Raw genomic sequence first — 21,901 nt, 5'->3', positions numbered from 1 at the left:
TCTACTCATTAGACTCCATGTTTTCTACTGATTAGTGTTTGTGAAACATTATGTGCAAAAATAAATTGTTGGTACAGTGTAACATTTAAGTGATGCAATGTTAATGACATGAAAATGCCCTGGGGCACAGCAGAAGGAGTTATGTTTTATTTAGATCACTCATTTCTTCCAGTTGTTACAGTGAGACAACATGAGCTCAGGGCTTCTTCGGGACACACCATATTAATGTTAAAGTTATTCTCATGTGGGCTCATATTTAACATAAATCCCCCCCCCCCCCCCCACATACACACAGACACATGCACACGCACTTCAAATTTATTCCAATAGCAAATTAAAATGTTATGTCATATATGAGACTTGTATCTATATCACTGTATAGGAAACACAGGCCCAACTCTTGTGTAATGTGACCTACAGTGAAGTTAAAACACTCTGTCTCGGTTAGTTTATGATCACGTTTTCTCCTCTGAGACAATTTTGTATAATTAGACCAATGTGAAGAAAAAGAGCTGCCCTTGAAGTACTGAACAAAAATTGGAGCCTAAACAAACAGTGTGTGTTTCTAAAGTGATCCCTGCATACCAAGTGGAGACAAAGGTGGTTTATTTTAGTCCAAGAGGCCGTGCATAATAGCTTAGCTTAGCATAAATACTAAAAGTAGGGAAACAGCTACTTTGTGCTACTCAGATTAATATTTTCTCTGTTTACAGCTAGGCTCACTGCCTCCTGGAAATAAATGAAAAAAATCCACAAAAACTATTTTCCAGAACTGTGCAGGCTCTTTCAGATGTTGTCCTTTCTGTTCGCCAGTGTAACCAGTTTTGTTAACTGGCTGTATATACGTTCATAGAGGCATCTGTTGTTTGCATATGACTGACAACTCTTTAGCCAGTGACCTTCAAAGATAACCCTCCATTCTGAAACACGTGTGAAGATTTACAAAACAGACTTAATTTTTTAACTCAACATGGCCAAAACCGAGTGTGTGACGGCATAAACTTATCAGGAAAGTGCTTACTGAGGTCAAGTCGGGAATGTCATTTTATCATTTTGCCACGGAATAACAAGGGCTGTTAACCTGCTGCCTCTATGTCCATCTACTTTTGAAGGTCTTGAAATTGGATCTATACATAAAAATGGCAGTAATTCCTACATAGTTCATGCAAAATGTTCATAAAACCCCTTGAACTGAAGCTGAAAGTTTGCACTTCAATTACATCTTGGCTGGTTGATTTGAAATCCACAGTTTTGGTGTGCAGAGGCAAAACTGCAAAACTGTGCTACTTACCAAATACTTACGGGCCTAAATGCTTAAACAGTCTCTAGAAAGAAGACAAATTTAACTCTTGGTTGTTTACACATCTGGAACTGTGTCTGATATTATGATAATGGTTTAGGGCTAGTGTTGAATCTTTGCAGCTGTATTGTACTGTTAGAGATATATTTTACATTAACATCATTAGATGCTCAAGGACCGCAAGGAGACGTGTGTTAAAGGACATTTCACACAGCACTCCAGTCTTGTTAGTGTTTACAGTAATATTAACAGGGAACTGTACAAAGAAGCACACACTAGCCCCCCCACCCCGTCAGCCCCTCCTTCCAATAAACTCATTGACATTAATGTGATATTTCAGAGTGCCTCGCTCTGTCAATCATTTCTGTAATTTAAGAGCCTAATGTTTCATGACCATTATCCCACATGCCTGCACGCACAGGACTACTACCCACCAAGGCAAACACAGTGACATTTTAACAACTGTCTTTTTATTCATAGGATTTACAGGATTATAACACCACTCACAGTGTAATAGTCCTAAACGGTTTGATAAAATCCTCCTAAGTAAAATACAAAATACATCCATTAAAAAAATTGTAATAAAAAGTAAATGTAAAAAAAAGTAGTTGCACGCAGTCTACAAATGAATTATAGTTGTTGATTTAATATAACTGATGACTTCATTATGAAACCATCCCTTCATCATCCTATGAAATCATTGGAGGAACAAATAAGCTCTACCAAAGGTTGACATTTAACCACGGATCACTCTTTTCCCAAAAGTGGCCCAGAAACACTGTAAAATTCAGAGTTCCTTGGAAATTAGAGCTCAAATCTACTGCTGCGATTCAGCCAAGCTGACAGACGCTCTTGGCTCAGGGATGTTCAGCCACTGTTACTAAAAGTGGAGCTCCCATCCCTCCTGGTCAGAAAGTGCCCACAGAGATGATGGTTTTCTTGATGAATGTCAAGAAGACAATTTGCAGAAAGCTAAACTGCACAGAGCCAATGAGGCAGAAGTGGATCGAACTGATAGTTGATTGCATCATCTTTTGCATCTGTAGTGTTTTTTTCTTTTAAAGCAAAAAAAGATTTAGCTGATAATTAGTCACCTGCAAATACAGACATGAAGGTTCTATGTGTATCAGCTGCACCAATTCCATGTAGGTCACATGCCCAACAGCTGAAATATACTGTGACTCTGTGACATGGGAGATATACTGTAAAAATGCAATCCGGGGAGTGGCCGAGTCAATTATGTAGTGTGTGATGTAAAAGAAATATGACATCATTTCTCATCTTTTAACCCTGACCTCTTTGGTTTTGAAATAACTTGCTGACCCCATCCTGACCTTTGGAACTGAGGTCAATGTGCTGGAGCTCTTTGGGAGTCAGAGATAAATGAGTGTGTGCAGCAGTCCTATAATGAAATCCATCACTTTTATGTGCAAACTGTATGGTCACATACACACAAATGGACAAAGACTAGTATCACCTTTAGTTTCATTTTCAGTCCTTGGATTTTATTATCCTGCATTTGCTTCTCTGCTGCATTATTATTCATTATATTCACTTGACAATCAAAATATGATTATGGAACTTGATTTGCTTGATGCACAAATGACACTGACCTCTGCTGCATGGCATCATTTGCTCTACTAAAATTAAATCTCTTTTTAGAATCCTCTGGTCTTAAATTAACTGAAAAAAATCCCAAACTACTCAGTTATTCTATAATCAGTCCACCTGCAATTCACTGATAAAATGAAATATTACAAGATGTAGCGATCTCTAAAAGTTTGGGCACATTTGGACTGTTAGAAGTTAGTTTTTGTTCAATCCTATTCATATTACACAACATACATTGTCACCAGCACCCCTGTTACAGCACCAGGCTGATTACCTTATCAGCCACACTCAGCTTGAATCAGGCTAACACCTACAATCAGGGGAAGATGACTAACCCAGCTGCACAATACCGGAGCATTAATCACCCTCCACCTCACCGCCTGTCCTAAAGAATGATCTTTTGGGACTGATCCTTATAACACCCGTACTGACTCCTCCACAAGTATAACCTTGGGTGATGTTAAGTACAGGCTAGCAGCAAATCAAGCAGCTTGTTCACTGCTAGTTGGTGATGGGACTGATTTATAAGCCAGCTCAGAGTCCAGATGGGTTGTTTGGCTGGTCCATGTAAATGGAAATTGATTTTACCTGCCATGAATACCACACACTGAGCAAAGAAACAAACTGTGACTCCCAAATCTATGAAAATAAAATACTTAATAATGACTAGTTACTTAAAACTAAGAGGCAAAATACAGCACAAAACAAGAATTGCCGACAGTAGTAGGAGCATTAGTAGCAACTCATTTTCAGTCTTTACATCTGAACATTTTTAGGGCAATGTTTTTTTCCTGTTAAGCCACATAACACTGACCTTTGACTCCGCTTTAATAGGGCACCTAACTCAAGGGATGAGCTAGTGTTGTGTCAATACAGTCAACTTAGAAAAGATACAATTTCAAATTATATCTTTAGGCACTTTGTTACTAGATGCCTGCCACAACAACACATCATTTGATTCCATTTCTTTAGTCAAATTGACAAAAAAAGCCAAAAATAACACAATCAAGTATTACTTTTGTACCAACTATGTGATACCCACAGATCTATCTGGTAAAAACTATCATGGCATCTCTCAGCGTGGTGTGCAGTGTGTCCTCAAAATTCTGGGGAAACTGGACAAGTGGAGGACAAAAGAAGAAGTGACAGGTCTGAAAAACTATCTACGGCGGATTAACAGTATGTGACAGTCATGTCCTTAAGAAACAGGATTTTCCCTTTTTCCTAGCAAAACATAAAGAAATGAGGACTGGTTCAAGACTTTTTACATAGTACTGTATTACTTCACTGCTGGCATTGGAAATCAAAGTAGTTGGTGTAAAAAAAAGACAAGCTTTTCACAAATCTGACAATGCAAATGTTGCATTCCACAAATACTGGAAGAAACCATCCAAAAGATGCCCACTCAAACAAAGACAGAACATGCAATCTCTTCACCAAATGCCATTGTGCTGCTTTGAATGATTTATTGTTCTCTGGAATACCGAGTCATCTTATTATCTTACATAACACTTATAGAAATAACAATTAACCACCTAATATCACAAGAGTAGCGACATGCAATCTAGCCCACAGTAAGCCTTCCTCTGCTGAATAAGCTGCACTGGCATTCTATAGTATACTGTAATCCTGTAGGAAAAGATAAGGGTAGTGTATGTGTGTGTATGTTATTTGTATTTAATTTTAGGAATGATAATTGTTCTTAAAGTTGAGATAATTGTTCTTGTTTTACTTTAAAAGTAAATTTCATGCAAATTACCAACAAATTACTAAAACTGTCTGATATGGACATGTGACAAATTAAAGGAAAAGGCTTTGTAACTGAATGGAGAACCAGAGTGATTGCATAGGCTTCTGCCCACTCCCTCCACGCTACAACTAAGCAGTTAAAGTCCAATTATGCCCAGTGCTGAGCATAAGAAAATGCTGAGCAGGCTGATTTGATTTGGATTTTACATTAGAATGGGAAGAGAAAAAAACCTAAGTGACCACGTAAGAGGTTTTGCTGTTGGAACGTGGATAGCAGGAGCTTCGATGTCCCAACATGCTCAAGTAGTTACCATTTCGATAAGAAGTCTGAAGTGACTAGCATTTTCGCCTATTGGAGATGCTTCCGTCAATGGGGTGGAAAACTCATGTTTGAAGATGGTGATGCTTATGAATTAATCTAGCATGTAAAAACCCCCAAAACAAGACAAAAGAGAGTATCAGCATAAAAATCTGTCAAAAAATACATCGTAAAGTAAGGTTTCAAAGCATAAACTTCTCATTAGTAAAAAACGTACATTTAAGTGCTCAGTTATGCAAGAAAAAAACAACAAAAACTTGCAGGGATGTGTTCAGAATGTTCAGAATCACCTTTTAGCATATTCTTAGCCACATGGCTAGTATATCTGTAATGTGAAGCAAGAGAACAGTACCGGCCTCAGTGCTGTTTCTGAATATGTACAATGAAGGGGTCCATCTTATACTGTGGGGTAGAGGGGGTAGGGCTTCAGTTTGCTTTTGTTTCCCTCCGGGTCAGTGAAAATCAATACCAAGTTGTTATGTGTGATAACCTTTATCCCTTGATCAAACCTTTCTATTCATGCGGGGGAGCTCTCTAGGATCAGGATCAATTGTTCAGGATTGAAATCCCTCTAATCAGGATGCTGGTGATAGTTTAATTTTTTTAATATGTTGGTGCAAATTTAGTACTTTAAAACTGTACTTTTACTACTTTTGCATTCAAATGAAAGCTCTCAACACATCACCAGTGAATGAAACCAATCAACTTGCTGAGTGTGTACGCATGATTGTGGCACAGCATGAAATCTGAGGGGATTTTCTATCACAAATATTACAATCAGTGGGGAAAAAATAAGAAATTCAGGGTTATTCTGTAGAATGGCTGGATACAGCTTGGTACTCTATAACCTCTAACTGACATCAGAGGTTATAGAGTGTGAGTCAGGAGTTTGTTTGCACCATATTGAACGGGGTCCCTGGCTTTGCTTTAAACAGACTGGGAATGGATGTACCACTACAGTGTAACGCCCTGCTGGAAAGGTCAAAAGGGGCCACGGGCCATAGACACAGTGGGAACACAAGCCACTGACATTTACCATCACTCTCTATACCCCACTCTAGTATCCAGGTGGGGAGTCAGTGTTCTACCTTATAATCATTCCTTTCTATCATTTTCTATGCTGTGAAAAACATTGTTTTTATGAAAAAAATATATCTGTTTATATTTTTTCATAACTTCACAGGCAAGGATTCTGCAGCCTCTATCACAACTGTCAATACAATCTAAATAAAGGCATGCATCTGTGTTTTATGGATCGAGGCCCCATCCCGTAATCCACAAGACTCAAAAGGATTCCCCAGGACACCCACAGAGGTTCTGTGTCCATGGCCTGTAGGTCAGAGGTGTTTTTGCAGCACTAGGGGAACCTACACAATATGTTATGGCTGCTTGATGCATATCATGTTTTAATAACCATCCTCTGTCTTAAAATTATTTAAAAAAAGATTATGATTTAGCTTAACTGGAGTTCACTTTCCTTAAATCCTGTGTCAGAAATATAAGGGAGAGTCACTCACCGACACAGGTCCCAGTATGTCTCAAATGTCTCAGCAAGATTTGGGGATGTGAAGAAAGTTCGAAGCGGTTCCAGTTTCTTCTAAAAATAGCAACCATATAGGGCGTGTAACCCTCAACCCAGGGGTCTTTTTCCCTGTGCTGCCACTGCATGCTACAGCGCTGCATGACCAGGGGTTGTGACATAGAGCCTGCTAAAAACTGGACATGGATTGAAAGATTTTTGAACAGAATCTAACAAATTGCACTCCTAACTAAAAACATTGTGGTGTCCTTAAAAATGGAAATCAATATGGAGTTTTGCTGTTGATATGGCCCAGGTGAAACTGCACAGTTTAACTTGACTTCAAGTGAAGCTTTTAGGCTTCATCTTTACAAGTTTCACAAGGTAAGGACACTTATATAACATATTACTGCAGTAATATGTTGCAGTAATATAATTAAATGGCTTTATTCATTAGTCTGATAGTCTCTGAACACTTACAAAAAGATAATTATAGTTAACTCTTTATTGCATGTATTTTACAATGAGTGCACTGAAATTCAGGTATTCCTCACTCCCACAATCGATTTGTCATGATCCACAGTGAATCACATCACACTCAAACGAGTTACTCAGTATACTATTTGTTTAATCTACATTCAGACTGTATTGCATGTTTTTTAAATGTGTAAACGTACAAGCATTTCTCAAATAAAATTCATCTTTATTTATCTGAAGGAGTAAAAATCTGTGCTGAATGGGGACAAAACGCATTTCAAAACAGTTGTGGGACTGCGGCATTAGCTTCTCCGGTGTAAAAGACACCTATGTGATAAACTTCACCTTGTGATTATGTAACAGGAATGTGTGGTGGCATCTGGAAAAAAAAATGCTGATCTGTTGCCAGAAGGGGGAAAGGACTTAATGTGGTTGTCACTCTCAAAACACTGCTGTAGAACTGGATGTGTCCTTTCAAGGACCTGAAAAACTTTCAAGGACCCGAGAAGTATTCATGAAACTAAAACAAACTGATACGTTCCACTATCCAGTCTTAACCAGGTGGGTTATGTTCCCAGTTAAGAGTCCGATCAATCGGAGCTTGTTTTACATAACACCATCGGTATTAGTCATATGTAATAAATATCTTATTAACTAATGAGGTTATATAAACTGTAAAATGATCAAACTGCAGGTATGTAAGAAAGCATAAAAAGAATTTACTACGGTTTTTATTTTCAAGTGTTATCCTCCAGCCACTTACTGGCTTCCAAATGTATATTTAATTCAGTCAGGAAACACCTCCGATTATATATTTAGAAAATGCGCATCTCGGATGTGAATGGGATAACGCATAGCTCTGCAAAGGCAACTGAATGAGAGCAACAGCAAGATGGTGCGCGCCATGCAGCACAACCTCCTGCTTTAATTCTTCTCCGCATCGACATCACAGCTCACATGCTGACTGCATTCATGGATGGAGCAGCTCGTTTTCACCACAGCCGTCATACGGGGGTCAAAAAACAATTGTCCACTGTGTGAACGGGCGCTGTAACTGGTAGAGCGCTCTCACGTTGTGTATCCTGTTGATTCTATCTGCCGAGTGTTTAGAGGAGCAGAGCTCGACCGTGAAAGCCTCAGACAAGAAAACCTGGTCGCCAGAAGCCACACTGGATGGGATTACTCTCGGGGTTTGTTAGATACTACAGCTCAGTGTATTGTTCACTTCAATTTTTCTTGACTGAAGACCTTTGGGGAGCAAAAGTGCGCTCCATTTCGCAGCCTTTTGCTCCTCTCCCTTGTCACATTTGAGTAGGTCGTAATTTTTCGTATGCAACATAACGGGATTCATGGTGGGGACGTTTCCTTTCATCAATGTGCATTGATGTAGCAGAAAACGTGGAGGAGATAAGGTGGGTTAAAGCGCGGTCTTAAATCACTGGAAAGGCTATGCGAAGATAGGCATGCGTATAGGCTGCTTCTTTGTGTTTATTGAAACTACATGAGGTCTTTGTCGTGTGGCGTGTGAGTGTGTCTATCAATAGTTGAATGTTTTCATTGATACCCAATTGAGAAACACCTTGCAGCACGAGTAGCTCCATTGTTACGTTCTTTGGCCCTGCTGTAACACCAAACGCAGCTGTTGTGTTATGAGAGAAAATGCAATTTTGATGAATATTTCTCTTTACAGAAGCCTTATCTCAGCACTTGGAATCTCCGGTCAGGATTTCATTGAGGACTGTCGGCAATTAAGGGGATTTCGATTCTTATCTAATTCGGGAATTACACATCCAAACTGGGGATCTATGAGCGGAAAAGTGGCGAAGCCTAAAGAAGACAAGGATGCTTCCAAGGGTAAGAGAAGAGCCTTGCCTTGCACAGCTTGCTTTATCCCCAAAAATCACAGGTTTAAACGCGACCATGCGCTCATTCATTCCCTGCATGGTGCTCAAATCACCCTTTGAGGTTTGACTGAAAACAATAGCAACCACTGGATGGTTCACCATTCCCAGCACGATGCATGTGGATATTGCTGTTTGAGATTTGCTATTGCAGGCCTATACGCTGCACGATGTGTTGAGTTTGAGATCACATGCATTTCTTGCCTTGACTTGGTGATCGTCAGAAACGCAGATGATTTAGCAAAGGCAATATGTTACAGGCTGTGTGTTACAGGCTGTAAATAAGGTAACCAGTATAACCAGTGTAGCGGTGGTGGCATCCTATTGTGTCACTGGCATCCTGTTGAAAGGTCCCTTTGTGTTTCTCGCTCGTACACTGAGCCGCACACTCTCGTCACATCTGCACTGCCACGAAGCGCGGAGCCCTCTCGGTCTCGTAGCTTGAGTTTATGACCTGTGGCGTAACAAAGAGGCCGTGTATCTCAGGGAAAAAAGGGAAGTAAACTGCCTTGGCATTGCCATGGAGACGGAATGGAGACAGGGTTGCCAAAGAAACCTAGAGGGACTAATCGCAACCGTTCCGTCCTGATGTGCAGGACACCTTACGCACCGTCACACACGTTACTGCGTCTTTGTCCTCGTGCTCAGTTTTCTATTAAACGATTAAAAAAAAAAAAAAAAACACCATAGAGGGCAGCACTTTTCTGGACATTATTTCCCCCTTAAATTAACTCTAAATTGTAACCAGTAAAAACGGCTGTTTCTCAGGTTTAGTGAAAGAATAAAAAAAAAAAAAAAAAAAAAAAAAAAAAAAAAAAAAAAAATCAACACTCACACCGTGGCAGCGTGCCCATAACAGTCTTCCTGTTTACTTACAGTATAGAAATGCAATTGAATCTCCCGACTATCATGTTCTGACTCTGCTTGAAGTGCTTACAACAAATCAATGAACTTATTGGCTTATTTTGGCAGCACTGCTACCTGACTTTTGGTGTTACTATATGTGGTACAGATGCATCCTAATCAGGGTACTACAGGATACTACAGTTTTTAAAACATTAAACCTATTTATTAATAGGCATTAATAAAGTATTACTCCCTAATAATGAGCTAATGAGCTACTGAGCATACCTCATCGAAAGCTGCTTTCCCAGAGGAGGATACAGAAGGAAAATTTTGGTGTCATTGTGCATTTGTTGTTAAAACACTCTACTGCTCAACCTCTGTGGTTAATTTGTTGATGCATTTAACAAAACATAATGGAAAAATAGATATTCTTTTGAACATATTATATGGCTTCTCTTCTTAGTATGTCTGTTTAATATTTATAGTATAAGATGCTTGACAACTAACTTCTGCATCTAAAATAAAACACCAGTAAGAGAAGCTTATCAGATTTTTGCTGAATGTGCAGTGAGTGAAACATGCTTTAATACATTGATTTCAAGATTGACCTCCACGGGAGCTTTTGTTCTTGTCTCCCACTGGAAATCAATGGCACGCTCTCTGGGAGCACCATTGCCAAAACTATCAGATGAGAGCAAAACATCTTCAACTTAACTATGAGTGTTCACTAAGGCTTGTCTCCTTTAATAAATTTACAGAAAAACACACAAATGTGGTGTAGCTCACGTGGTTTCGTGTTAGAGGAAAGGGCTGGGGGGAGGACAGTAGACTGTGAATTGCTGAGAGGGTCATTTGGTACCAGCTGCCCTCCATCAGAGACTTGAATTGCACAAGAGCCGAGAACCGCATGGGGAAAATCACCACCGACCCTGCCAATGTTGGCAACCACCTGTCCCACAAATTATTTCAGGGAAACAGTCCATTAAAGCCGGAACCACCTGCCATCTCCACAGCTCCTTTTTCCCCCTGCAAGCTGTTGGACTGCAGAAGCTTCTCACTGCCCTGCTTTTTCTGAACAGAATGATACCCCCTTTTCTCTTACTTTGAAAAAAAATCTCTCTTGCCAAGCTGCTTAAATTACCTACAATGGCATATTTTAATTTTATTTTACTAGTGTGTCTTTTGCAGCTGTAGTTCTCTGAATATTTATATCTTTACAAAAACATTTTTGGTTGGAAAATCAAAAAAAAAAAAAAAAAAAGAGGGATCGAGCTTGAGCTTCTCATTTTTGCATCTACAGACAGATTTAAATCCTGAAAAGTACAAGTAATGTTCTCTGTGGTGATCCTAGTAGTAATCATATCACAAAGACATGCTATTTAAACTGTCACTCCGTAAGAAAGTCTCTTTTTGTTACAGGGTGATTTCTTGGTGACTCAGTTTTGTGACTGGGCACTGTTTTCTCTCTCCGGCTCCCTCAGGGATTTATTTTGTTAGCAAAGCATGTGAAAACAGAAAACATGCAGAGACTGAAAGAGAGAAACATGGCTCTGTGTATCAGAGCACCAGTATCAACACCAGTGAATCACGTTGTGTTAGTTTCCCCCTGTCCTTGTGAAGCTTAGTTGTGCGGACAAAGTGATGTGTCAAAGCATGACGTATACACTCGCTCAGCTTTATAACTTTCCAGGGTTTGAAGCCTCTCTTAGATAACTTTCGTGCATATGCATTAACAGTTGAAATGATTAACTCTACATCGGTTATGCAAACATTTGCACCGTATGTGTTTTACTTCATGGTCCAATTTAATGTACATTTTTCTGATTGCTTCTTATTATCATTTTGCTAATTTATCATTAAAATCAGTTAACAACTCCATATTTCTGAAAAAACCCCAAACTTTGTGCTTCCTTTACTTTCGTCAGACTTGATCCTAGCACAGTGCATTGATAACCCCCCCCTCTTGGGTTATGAGTGTCAGCCAGTCGATTCATGTCTGCCTCAGACTGCAGGACTAAGTGCAGAAGAAGACATAAGTCTTGCATATTTGCAGGCAGATTAATTCAGCTCAAGGCCAGCCACAGAAATGAATCAATAGATATGCAGAGAAGAGTTTGGAGCTGCTTCATTAATCACATTGCAGGCAGCTCTGTCCTCCACAACACTGACACCTGCTCTGGTCTCATCAGCAAAACCAAATACTGTCTACAGTGTCATTAACTTCTTTCAATCTAATGAGACTCTTCAAGAATCTCCTTTGAACAATCTGTGGTGAAGGGAGGATCCACTACTTTAATCATTAAGACTCTATTAAATGCCTTCAGCCTCGTACTGTTGTGAACTCTCATGGGATGTTTTAACAAAAATAAGACACAGCATGCGGTGACAGGATTGGCATTTGTGAGATCAACTTGTAGTACAAGAGTTTGACATGCAGGGGTCCTACAAAGGTCATGCCAGGGTGAAAAATGACTCCAAACAAAGTTTCAAAATCGTAAACTCACAGGATTTTCTCACATTTTTCTGGCTCAGATTCATAATATTTTTTCAGGATACTGTATCAACACAAAATTTGTGTTTTCCCCCGGTTTATGTCCTTTTTAGTGACTGTACAACCAAATTTCGGAAGTTTAAACAGTTTAACATTCCTACGGATATTCTAATCTTGTCACAGTATGTCAGGATCTCTTTAGGAATGGTTACATAAATGAACAGATTATATATTGTCTCTTCTTTTCTTTGTCAAGCTAAACAGGTTATGTTCTTCATTACACTACAAGTCTGCACTATGTTTCTATACTTTGTCCCAACTTTGAAGTTAGTGACGACATGTTCATGTGTGAAAGTGGGTGGTTCTTCACTGTCAGATGCTTTGCTTGTACTGACGCGGATCCGGCTACACGGCCTCAAGGAAACTGGCTCACCTCCTGAGCGGAGTCTAATGCCACTCAGATCTCCGAGTGGCATCAGTGATCTGCCACTTTCCATTGCTGAATTGTGTGCTGATCGGTGTTCGAGAATGTTGAAGGCCTGTCTCTTCAGTTCCTAAGCTCGAGTTTCTGAGTGACTCAGGGTCCCCTGTGATTGGTTTCTGGTGTGTGATTTGTTAGAGTTTCTAGGATTATAACGTTTTTTTTTTCCACATGAAAGATGTGTTTTGGTTCATCATGACAGCTGCATTGTTAGAAATGGTTATGTATTGATCACTTAGCAGTGAAATACATCTGAACGTACGTGTTTAGGATGAAGACATTTTAATCTTATTAATTTCTCATCTTTGAAATGGAAACTACGCTATGTTTTACGTCATTGCTGCCAGAAATGTTCTGCCCTTAAAATCTCTAAATGCTTCACTGCGGGTGCATTAGTCTGCCTGCTGCTGGTAATCCACAGAGCTGCATGTCTTCTGAGGTGAGGCTTTTGTGAGAGGCTGGCCTCCCTCAGAAAACAAACCCGCAGGTTGTTTGTGTAAGCTGTGTAAGCTGACCTAGTACTAAATTTGAAAGTTAAGTGACCACTACCAGCCGCGTGAATAAACTCATGTGAATAAGCTCATGTAATAAGCTCACGGCACTGGAACATAGTACCTGAAATAGTGTTTTGTGCTTAAACGATGAGTGAAAAAAGGTACCAAATGAGAATTACACTGCTTCCTGTTCTGCCTGGTTCTTCCTGTGAACATTTTGCCATTTCAGAAAAGATCACATGAGTATTTTCAGACTGTAGAAACACATGGCCGATAGAAAAGTTTTAAAGTGCCCCTATAGTTTATACTGCACTTTGCATTTTTCAACTAATCTTTGCAGTTTTATATTGTGAAATACCTGGTTGTTAATTTACACATGTCATTTGGCTTCCTCCATAAATATTGTGACTAAGAGGGGCTAAAGACATTTAATCCTTATTACTTAAAAACAGCCATGAATGTTAAAGCATGTAGCTCTTTGCTGAATATCACAGCTGTTTAGCAAGCATGAGATTATGTGTTAATGTAATCTCAAAAATAATGGGCCATGTTTGTTTTTTTTAACAATGATAATAAAAATTTTGGAATATTATGTTCATTGAATTAACTTCCAATTCTTCCAATAAAAGTTACTCAACATGGTCTTGTAATTAACATTATCCCCCCCTAAATTAGGATCAGGAGTAAGTATGTGTCCAGAGCTGAAAATTCTGACAGTTTGCTAAAAACCAACTCAAGTAAATATATGGGATGAAAAACAAGGCTCAGTATAAAGTGCACAGCACAGCTTGGGGTATGCATGAATTGGTACAGGAACTTGGATGAATAAGAATTTGTATGAGAATCCAGGATCTAAAGGTTTCTTATGAGGTTCAAGGTAGTTTTTATTCCAATTATTAAGGTAGTGCCATTATACCAGCACAGCTGATGGAAATGAAATGGAACACATAAAAAGAAGTTACTGACTTCCTTGTCATACAACAAAAATTAGCGTTTTTGCCAATTCCTATTTTTGACTTCAGCACAAAAACGAGTGTGTTTTAACACTACAACAACACGTTCTTTTCCAAAGTCCTCTTCAGATCTGACCGTGGCTTGCTAATGGTAACATGGTTCATGATAGTAATCTTATTGCTTCACTTGAATCATTTCATCAAAATGATTGTGTGGACTAAAAGTCTGACAGTAGGTATGGGATTATTCACTACCTGTGGATTTTGGATTACTGCAGTTTTACTTTCAGAAATGCACTCGGTGCTAATCCCATCTAAAGATAATCCCCCATAATTGTGGTTGTGTGTGTCAAACTGGCTGATAACAAAATAAAAATCTCTCTCAACAAGGAAAGAACAGAAATATTTCAGATTGGGATTGCTGCGTTTTGCTTACTTAAAAAGTATGAGATAAACCACTTTTACGCAAGTGTGAGCTTCAGATTATTGGACCTACTTACCCTTTCCTATAACTGCTAATGTCAGTAAGCCAAGTTGAGGTTAGTCATCTTCATGTTGGCTCAGGGATTTAATGAGGGAAGAAGCAGAGGACTTGACATTTTTCCCAGTGGTCTATTATCTGCTAAATTTAACAAAGATAAAATCAGCAGAAAATGGAATCTTTTTCTGGTCTCCTTTCCGCTGCTGCTATAACGAAAGCATGTTTAAATGGCACTGCTTAGTTTCTTTTTTATGCTCATCATCTGACAAATGGCAAACAGAATCACGTCCTCCTCATATAATACCGTTGCCAGGTGTGAGAAAATCCAGCTCTGATTGTTAATTGACTCAGCGCAGATCTAGTGCTGTTAGCCCAACTGAGATGAAGGAAAGAGTTCATCTGTTCAACTGAGCATGTGGCAGGAGTGACTCATTTGTCTGGAAAGCCTTCACACCACCTTGGGCTCACATACAGTTTGTGTACGATATGCAACACGTGCGGTTCTGCAGAAGCTGAACCACAGATGTTCTTTCCAATTATCCCCAAACACACGGAACCAAGTGGATCTTTTATTGCTGAGCAATTTGTGGTTCTAAGTATAGACATTGTTAATTACATTAAGCACATGTTATCAACATATTTTTAACTGTAAATACTGTACTTACTACAACAGACAATGAATGAGGAGCTATTGGATGTTTTGAGGGCAGAAAGAGGTCACAGAAGCAATTACAGCATCCCAAGGTTACCATAGAAGCCATGTGCCCTGTCATCCACAGAGCCTAGTGGGACGGGAACAGTGTCACATAAAATTATTGTGAAATAAAGATTCAAAAGGAGACATTTTCTGCTCAGAGTGACAGCGCTGAAATGTTTCTGTTAATGCTTTAACATCATGTCACGTTCAAAGGTTTCATGGCCTTGGTTTCTGTATTTGAAATGATGCTCAGGATTAATAGTTGCTCTGCACATTAACTAATTAAAGTTGATGATAATTATAAAGGGGATTAAGCCGAGGTAGGAAAGGGACAAGATAAGGATGAACCAGCGGTAATAAACAGGATCTACAGGCTGAGCAGGTCTGGGAAACAGCATCTAACTGGCCAGAAGTGCTTATGGTAAGGGCAAATGATTGCCTCAGGTTTGAACAGAATGCAGATTAGTGATTGACAGTCTCTTAATGCCGGACAAGGCTGTAGTCTCTGTAGAGTGAATTCAACCGGAAGACTCCAAAGCAGCAGACCACCATCTCCTCTGCAAAACGTGCAGAGAATAGTCAAAAGGATTACCGGCTTCTTGCTCTCCTCCAGTCCTGCAGCTGTTTCACAAGCAAGTTACAGGCAGGGCCACACTTCAGCTTGCATCAGTGATCTACCTTAGCAGTTCACTGTCTATGAGAAAAACATATCAGTGTTGGAAGCACAAGGGTAATACTTCACTGATCTGATATATTGTTAAATTGGGAAAGATAAAAGCATTTTTTATGAAGTATGATCTAAAGTATTCCTGAGTATATACAGTATTTTCTACTCTAAGATTGCGTCTGTTTTTAACGTGGTGCCGCTTAAGGGCCCGAAGATCACAAGCGTTCACTATTTGATTCTCTGCCTGATCCCTTGCGCACAGAGATTTCTCTGAAATCTTTAAATCATATTATGGAACCTAGATGATGAAATTTCCAAATCCTTTGCAATTTCATTCTATAACAAGAATTATTTATTCATTTACACAGTTTCCTAAAGAATTTTTTTTTCTCAAAGAGTCAGCCTTTGACACTGAAAGCTTGTCCAAGCTTTTGGTGTCCCTAACCCTACTTTATTAAAATATGTTGCTGGCATCTAATTCAATAGCAGCACATATTTTGTCTATCTTAAAAATTGGCTATAGCATTAAAAGGATCATTTTTCTTGGGCTGGAATAAGACTCTTTGAGCTTGGGTCATGACAGTGATGATATATGGCAGAGGAAGGAAGGATAATACATAATAATAGGAAACTATTCAACAGAAAGAAGTTTCAAGAATTTAGAAATACGACATATTAAGCCTTGAAGACGTAAATGTCACAGCCACTGCTGAAACGTTGGTAATGTGCCTTTATGTGCATTTGGAGTAATATTTTAGTACTCACTGTGTGAAAAAGATGACACAAGTGTTAAATGCGAGTGGGCCTTCTGTTTCAAAGATGTGAGAAAGAATAAAGAAGAAAGACATTGTTAAGATGACTGCTAAATATAGCAATGCTCCTTCACTGGTCCCTGAAGCCAATTTTACACAGTCTGGAGCAGTGAGCATCACGGCTGCGCCTGCCTCCTTTTCATCAGGGAGACATCATTTACATAATGAGACGCTGCCACGGCAACAAAGCCCCAATAAGCATGGAAGTCGTCAGTCATGGGTGGAAGATACCGAGGTGGCTTGCTTACATGCACTGAACGCAGTGCTGCAAATGTGCATGCTCTGACCCAGACAAAGAAAAATGCATGCTGATACACAGCTTATTATAAATTAAGAGGGAAAGGCAACAGTAAATGAGTGCCCCCTATTGTTTTTCTTAATAATTTTCTAATTTGGATAACACTTTATTTGTGCTTCTAACAATTCAAAAGTATATGTAAGGTTTAGCTCCCAGGATTATATAGTGAAAAACCAGTTAAAACTAGCGCAACACGGACCAACCAGAGTGATCTCTGCATCAAATCATCATCACTCCAATAACCCGATAAAATCATATAACATAAGAAGGAAAACTTTACAGTTTAACGGGCAACTTTTACTTTTAATAGTGAATCACAACATTTTTTCCAGTCCTTACCAGAAAAAAAAGTGACCTTCATGTGAAACCACAGCCAGAACATCTTCCGATAAACTGCCCTGAAGTTAGTCTGGCATTGACAGACAAATGCAAAATGGTTTGCATCCTCTCAGTTCAGTTGAAATCTTCTTCAGGGTTTATTAAAGGCATAGGCCACAATTCCCTGGACAGCTCAGCTACTAATCAGAGAAAAAACAAAACAAAACACAGATGTAGTGAAATAGCACTGAGCAACAGAAGAATGTCAGAGATATTAGTCATCATATCAACCCTTATAATTGTTGTGATTGACCTTTAGCACAGAAGAGGGTGGATGGAAATTTGAAAGCGAGGGGAATGAGATCCATTCTGTAAGAGTAACACGAAGTCTCACTGGAAACACGAGGGCTAGTCTTAACACAAAGTCTTTTCTAGGCATTCCTGATACAAACTATAGCACTTTAAGTACTACCCTACCAGAAACTTTTGTACAAGCTGCGTTAGGATTGGATACTTGATAATGTGGAAACGGTTAAAACTGCTTGAAAGCAAACACCGTGATGCTACAGTTTCCCCACCGCTAACGTCACAGTCAGTGGACATTTAGCCAGGCGGCAGTGTGATTCAGTTTCCTGCCTTAAAACTTTTTTCTTTGTTTTGCCAGATGTCATTAGAGATTCTCTGTACTGAATGATCACATCGTTTTCAATGTAATTAGAGGAGACAAGTCTCTGCCTACACTGCAGCACTGAGATAGAGAAAGACAAAAGAGATGGAGAGTTAAGAGAGAGAGACAGCGGGAGAGAGAGAGAGAGAGAGAGATGGCAGTCAGTGATCTAACAGTAATACATAACAGCAGAACTGGCCAGCATAAAGAAGATGAACAGTGCTGTAGGCGAGATGAAAAGGTTACGTGCAATAATGCCAAAATATTTCAGCTTTGCTTAAAGGTTACAGTGGAAAATTAGGACAAAGACAATGTTAAATTGCTTCAGTTCCTTTGGTTACTGGGGGACCTTGCGTAATATCTTATAGTAGCAATGTCACCTAAAATAAAGCTGATTGCAGTTTTATTTAATTTTTATTTTTCTAATCAGTAATAGATGTGTATAATTTCAGAAGAGCAGATGAGAACACCAATGCGTCCTGCACAATACTCTGCAGTTGTGTACCCACTCCTTTGTGTTCCTGACCTTTATGTCATGTGTTTGCTGTGCTGTGTAATCAAGTGGTCACTTGTTCTCCCTGGTCTTATAGAACAAAGACGTGACTCTCGCACCAACATTTAGAACATGTTTGACAGAGCAGGAAATAAACTGAAATCCCCAAACAGCAGAGTCAGAAATAGCTCTTGTTTTCACATGGTACAAGTGTGTGTATGTGTGTGTCAGTGTTAATGCTTTTTATGTCTGGTCTGCCAGAGTTATCTTAGGATTTTGCAGGGCTTTCTCTGTTCGGCTATACTCTGTAAATCAGAATTGACAGCATCTGGCATCAGTTTATGATGCAGATTTGATGTGATTTCCTTTTATGTTTATATTGTGATAGTATTCTGTGTATTGTACTATGCACATACAGATCGATATACAGCCAGTGTAGAAGACTGTTGGCTTTTCGGACACATTTGAGCAAGTATAGATTTTAAAAAATTACCTGAAAATGTGACACAGAATCAATCAGACTTTCAATAAGAGAAAAAACTGATGTTTTTCATGGAAATGTAAGAGCAGTCTGGATTATTCTTTATTCTACATTATTCAAATATAGAAATGTTAGAATCACAGGATTCAGAGAAGGTGCTAATGATTAGGGAGACTTATTTAACTCCATGTCATCAAGTGTTTTTTGTGCTGTTAAAGTGTGTGATGCCATCTGCCAAGGTGTAAGCTGCTCCACAAGAACTTCAGGAAAAAAAAGGTTGTGGAAGCTAGTGAGATTATTTGAAATATAACATCCACTACTGCTTCAAATGACTGGCAATTTGTCCGGGACTGGCAGTCCCAATAAATAAAAGAGCATACATTTTGATGAAAAAAACATCTGCAGTAACTCAAAAATGCCATCTCTCGGCATCTGTAGGCAGTTGTCACAACTGATGGTGTCAAATTGGATACGTCTTTAATTATAAAGAGGTTTTACAAACAGAAAAAAGTATTTAGAATAAGAATGTGCTCTGGACAGATGAATCAGTGACATAGTTGCTTCTTCAACAGAAGAATCTCTTGGCAAAGCACTGTGATCGAAATGTTAGTATTTGGAGTTGCTTTGCTGACTTGGCGACTGGGGAACATTATGTGATTTAACTATGAATTTCACATCATATTAAAAAAAGTGCTTAAACTGTAAGTAAACCTTTGATCCTAAGCACCACTAGCAAATCCACCCAGGGATGGCTCAAGAAGAAGAAATGAAGAGTTATGGAATGGGTAGTCAAAGATCTGAATTCTGCTGAAATGTAGGATATTTGAAAGGGAGCAGCACATGCAAGCAAAAAAGCTCAAACATCTTAAACTGAACTGAAAACATTTTGGAAGGAAGAGTAGCAAACCCTTTCAAAAGGACCATGTCACACACTGGTGGATGGGGCTGCACTGGCTTCAAAAGCTGAGGATGTGCTTACTTTTTCTGAAGAGGAATTTTACATCTATTTATACTTTTGCTAAATAAATCTTTGCTTTGTTCACTATATGTACATTTTAGAAGAAAACATTATCTTCTGTCTACGTGTTACACAAAATTAGCTGATAAATAAGGTATAAAATTGGAGACTTTCACAGGTTCCAATTTTACAGATTTCTTTATACGTTGAAATCTAGATTTGGACAAAATAAAGAATTGGAAGAAATCCTAACAATGATTACTAATAACTAATAATGATTAAAATGATCAATACTCAAATATCAGCTCTAGTGCTAGCATTGCTACAAAAAAAAGAAGACAAAAATGCATTCAGAGGACATGAAAACATTCACATACTCTCTCACCGTTACTTTATTAGGCACAACTGTTCAACCATTTGTTAACACAAATATCTAATCTGCAAATCGCATGGCAGTAACTCAGTGCTTTTCTGGTAAAGACAACCTGCTGAAAAAAAGAGCATCAGAATGAGGAAGAAAGGTGATTTAAGTGACTTTAAATGACTTAATGGGCATGGTTGTTGGTGCCAGATGGGCTGCTCTGAGAATTTCAGAAACTGCTCATCTACTGGGAATTTTCCACACAAACATTTCTAAGGATTACAGAAGATGGTCCAAAAAAGACAAAAAGTATCCAGTGACGGAAGTTCTCTAGGCAAAAATGCCTTGTTGATGACAGAGGAGAATGAACAGACTGCTTTAAGACTGTAGGAAGTCAACAGCAACTCAAATAACCATTTGTTACAACCAAGGTGTGCAGAAGAGCATCCCTTATCGCACACCATATTGAATCTGAATTAGTTCTGCCTTGTATCAGTGGGTCATGTGGGTCATGCTCACGGCGATGATAAAATGGTGTGGAGAATATATTCTTGGTACACTTTGGATTCCTTATTACCAGTTTGAGCATTGTTTAAATTTGACAGCCTACCTGAGTATTGTTGTTGACCATGTCCGTCCCTTTATGACCACAGTGTAACAATTTCATGACTTTAAAATCAGTGTACTCGAATGGCTCCCCTCAGTTACAAAATCTCAATCCAGTGGTGCACCTTTGGGATGTCTTGGAATGGGAGATTTGCATCATGAGCGCACAGCAGACAGATTTAGAGCAAATGTGTCACGTTTTCATGTCAATATGGACAAAAATTTCTGAGGAATGTTTCCATCAGCACCTATGGATGAATCTGTGGATCAATCTATGCCACAAAGAATTAAGTCAGCGCTAAAGGCAAAATTGGGTTCCATTTACTACAGATTTGTAACACTTTTGAGGTCTACTGTGGATGGAAATACTGAGAAACAAGAACATTTGTAGATTCACACATGATCCTAGTTCCACATGATTACATCTTAAGATCATGCTACCAGTAAAAACAAACACATCCACTTTAAAAAAAAAGAAGTGATTTATACATTTCATTCTGGCTTTTGGTATCAAGTGCTGAGATGAGCCTTGTGAAGAATATAAATAAATCTGATTGTCTCCCATGCTTCTGATTTGATGCATTGTGTATGTTGGTGTGTCTGTTCAGAGACTGTACTTGAACCCTGTGGGCTTATTTGGTAGGAGGAACAGAATGTGTTGTTAACACTGTGTGGAGGCAGTCCTCACACTTTCGCTAAAATCATCACACCCATTAAAAAAAGCACTTGCATGGCTTCTCAGCTGTGAGACACTAGAAAACCAAAAAATAATATAAAAGTAATATTTTTGTCTGTCAGGTCACTAAAAATGATTGCCATTATTATTGTTTCTTGCTTTTTTTAATGTTAAAAACAAAACAAAACAAAAACATAACTGTTGGCAGTTATGTTTGAATGAAATATAAAGACTTTCTGTTAATG

At 38.9% G+C, this 21,901-nt stretch overlaps 1 protein-coding gene across 4 annotated transcripts in view; it reads left to right on the top strand.

The window, feature by feature from the left end:
• The first annotated feature begins 6,674 nt into the window (after positions 1-6,674).
• fgf13a (fibroblast growth factor 13a) overlaps positions 6,675-21,901 on the top strand; it is a 92,197-nt gene continuing 76,970 nt past the window's right edge. The window contains exons 1-2 of one of the 4 annotated variants that reach the window (XM_005467449.4): positions 6,675-6,882; positions 8,666-8,829. In XM_005467449.4, coding sequence (XP_005467506.1) covers positions 8,781-8,829 — 49 coding nt within the window. In that variant the 5' untranslated portion in view covers positions 6,675-6,882; positions 8,666-8,780. Of the gene's footprint in view, positions 6,883-7,827; positions 8,388-8,665; positions 8,830-21,901 lie in introns of those variants that run through there. The other 3 variants (XM_005467451.4, XM_005467450.4, XM_005467448.4) reach the window with 3 other exon arrangements.

This window comes from Oreochromis niloticus, linkage group LG2 (genome assembly GCF_001858045.2).
Source record: "Oreochromis niloticus isolate F11D_XX linkage group LG2, O_niloticus_UMD_NMBU, whole genome shotgun sequence".
In the NCBI taxonomy this organism is placed as follows: Eukaryota; Metazoa; Chordata; class Actinopteri; order Cichliformes; family Cichlidae; genus Oreochromis; species Oreochromis niloticus.
The sequence above is the reverse complement of the archived record's forward strand: the minus strand, read 5'-3'. Positions and strand labels throughout refer to the sequence as shown.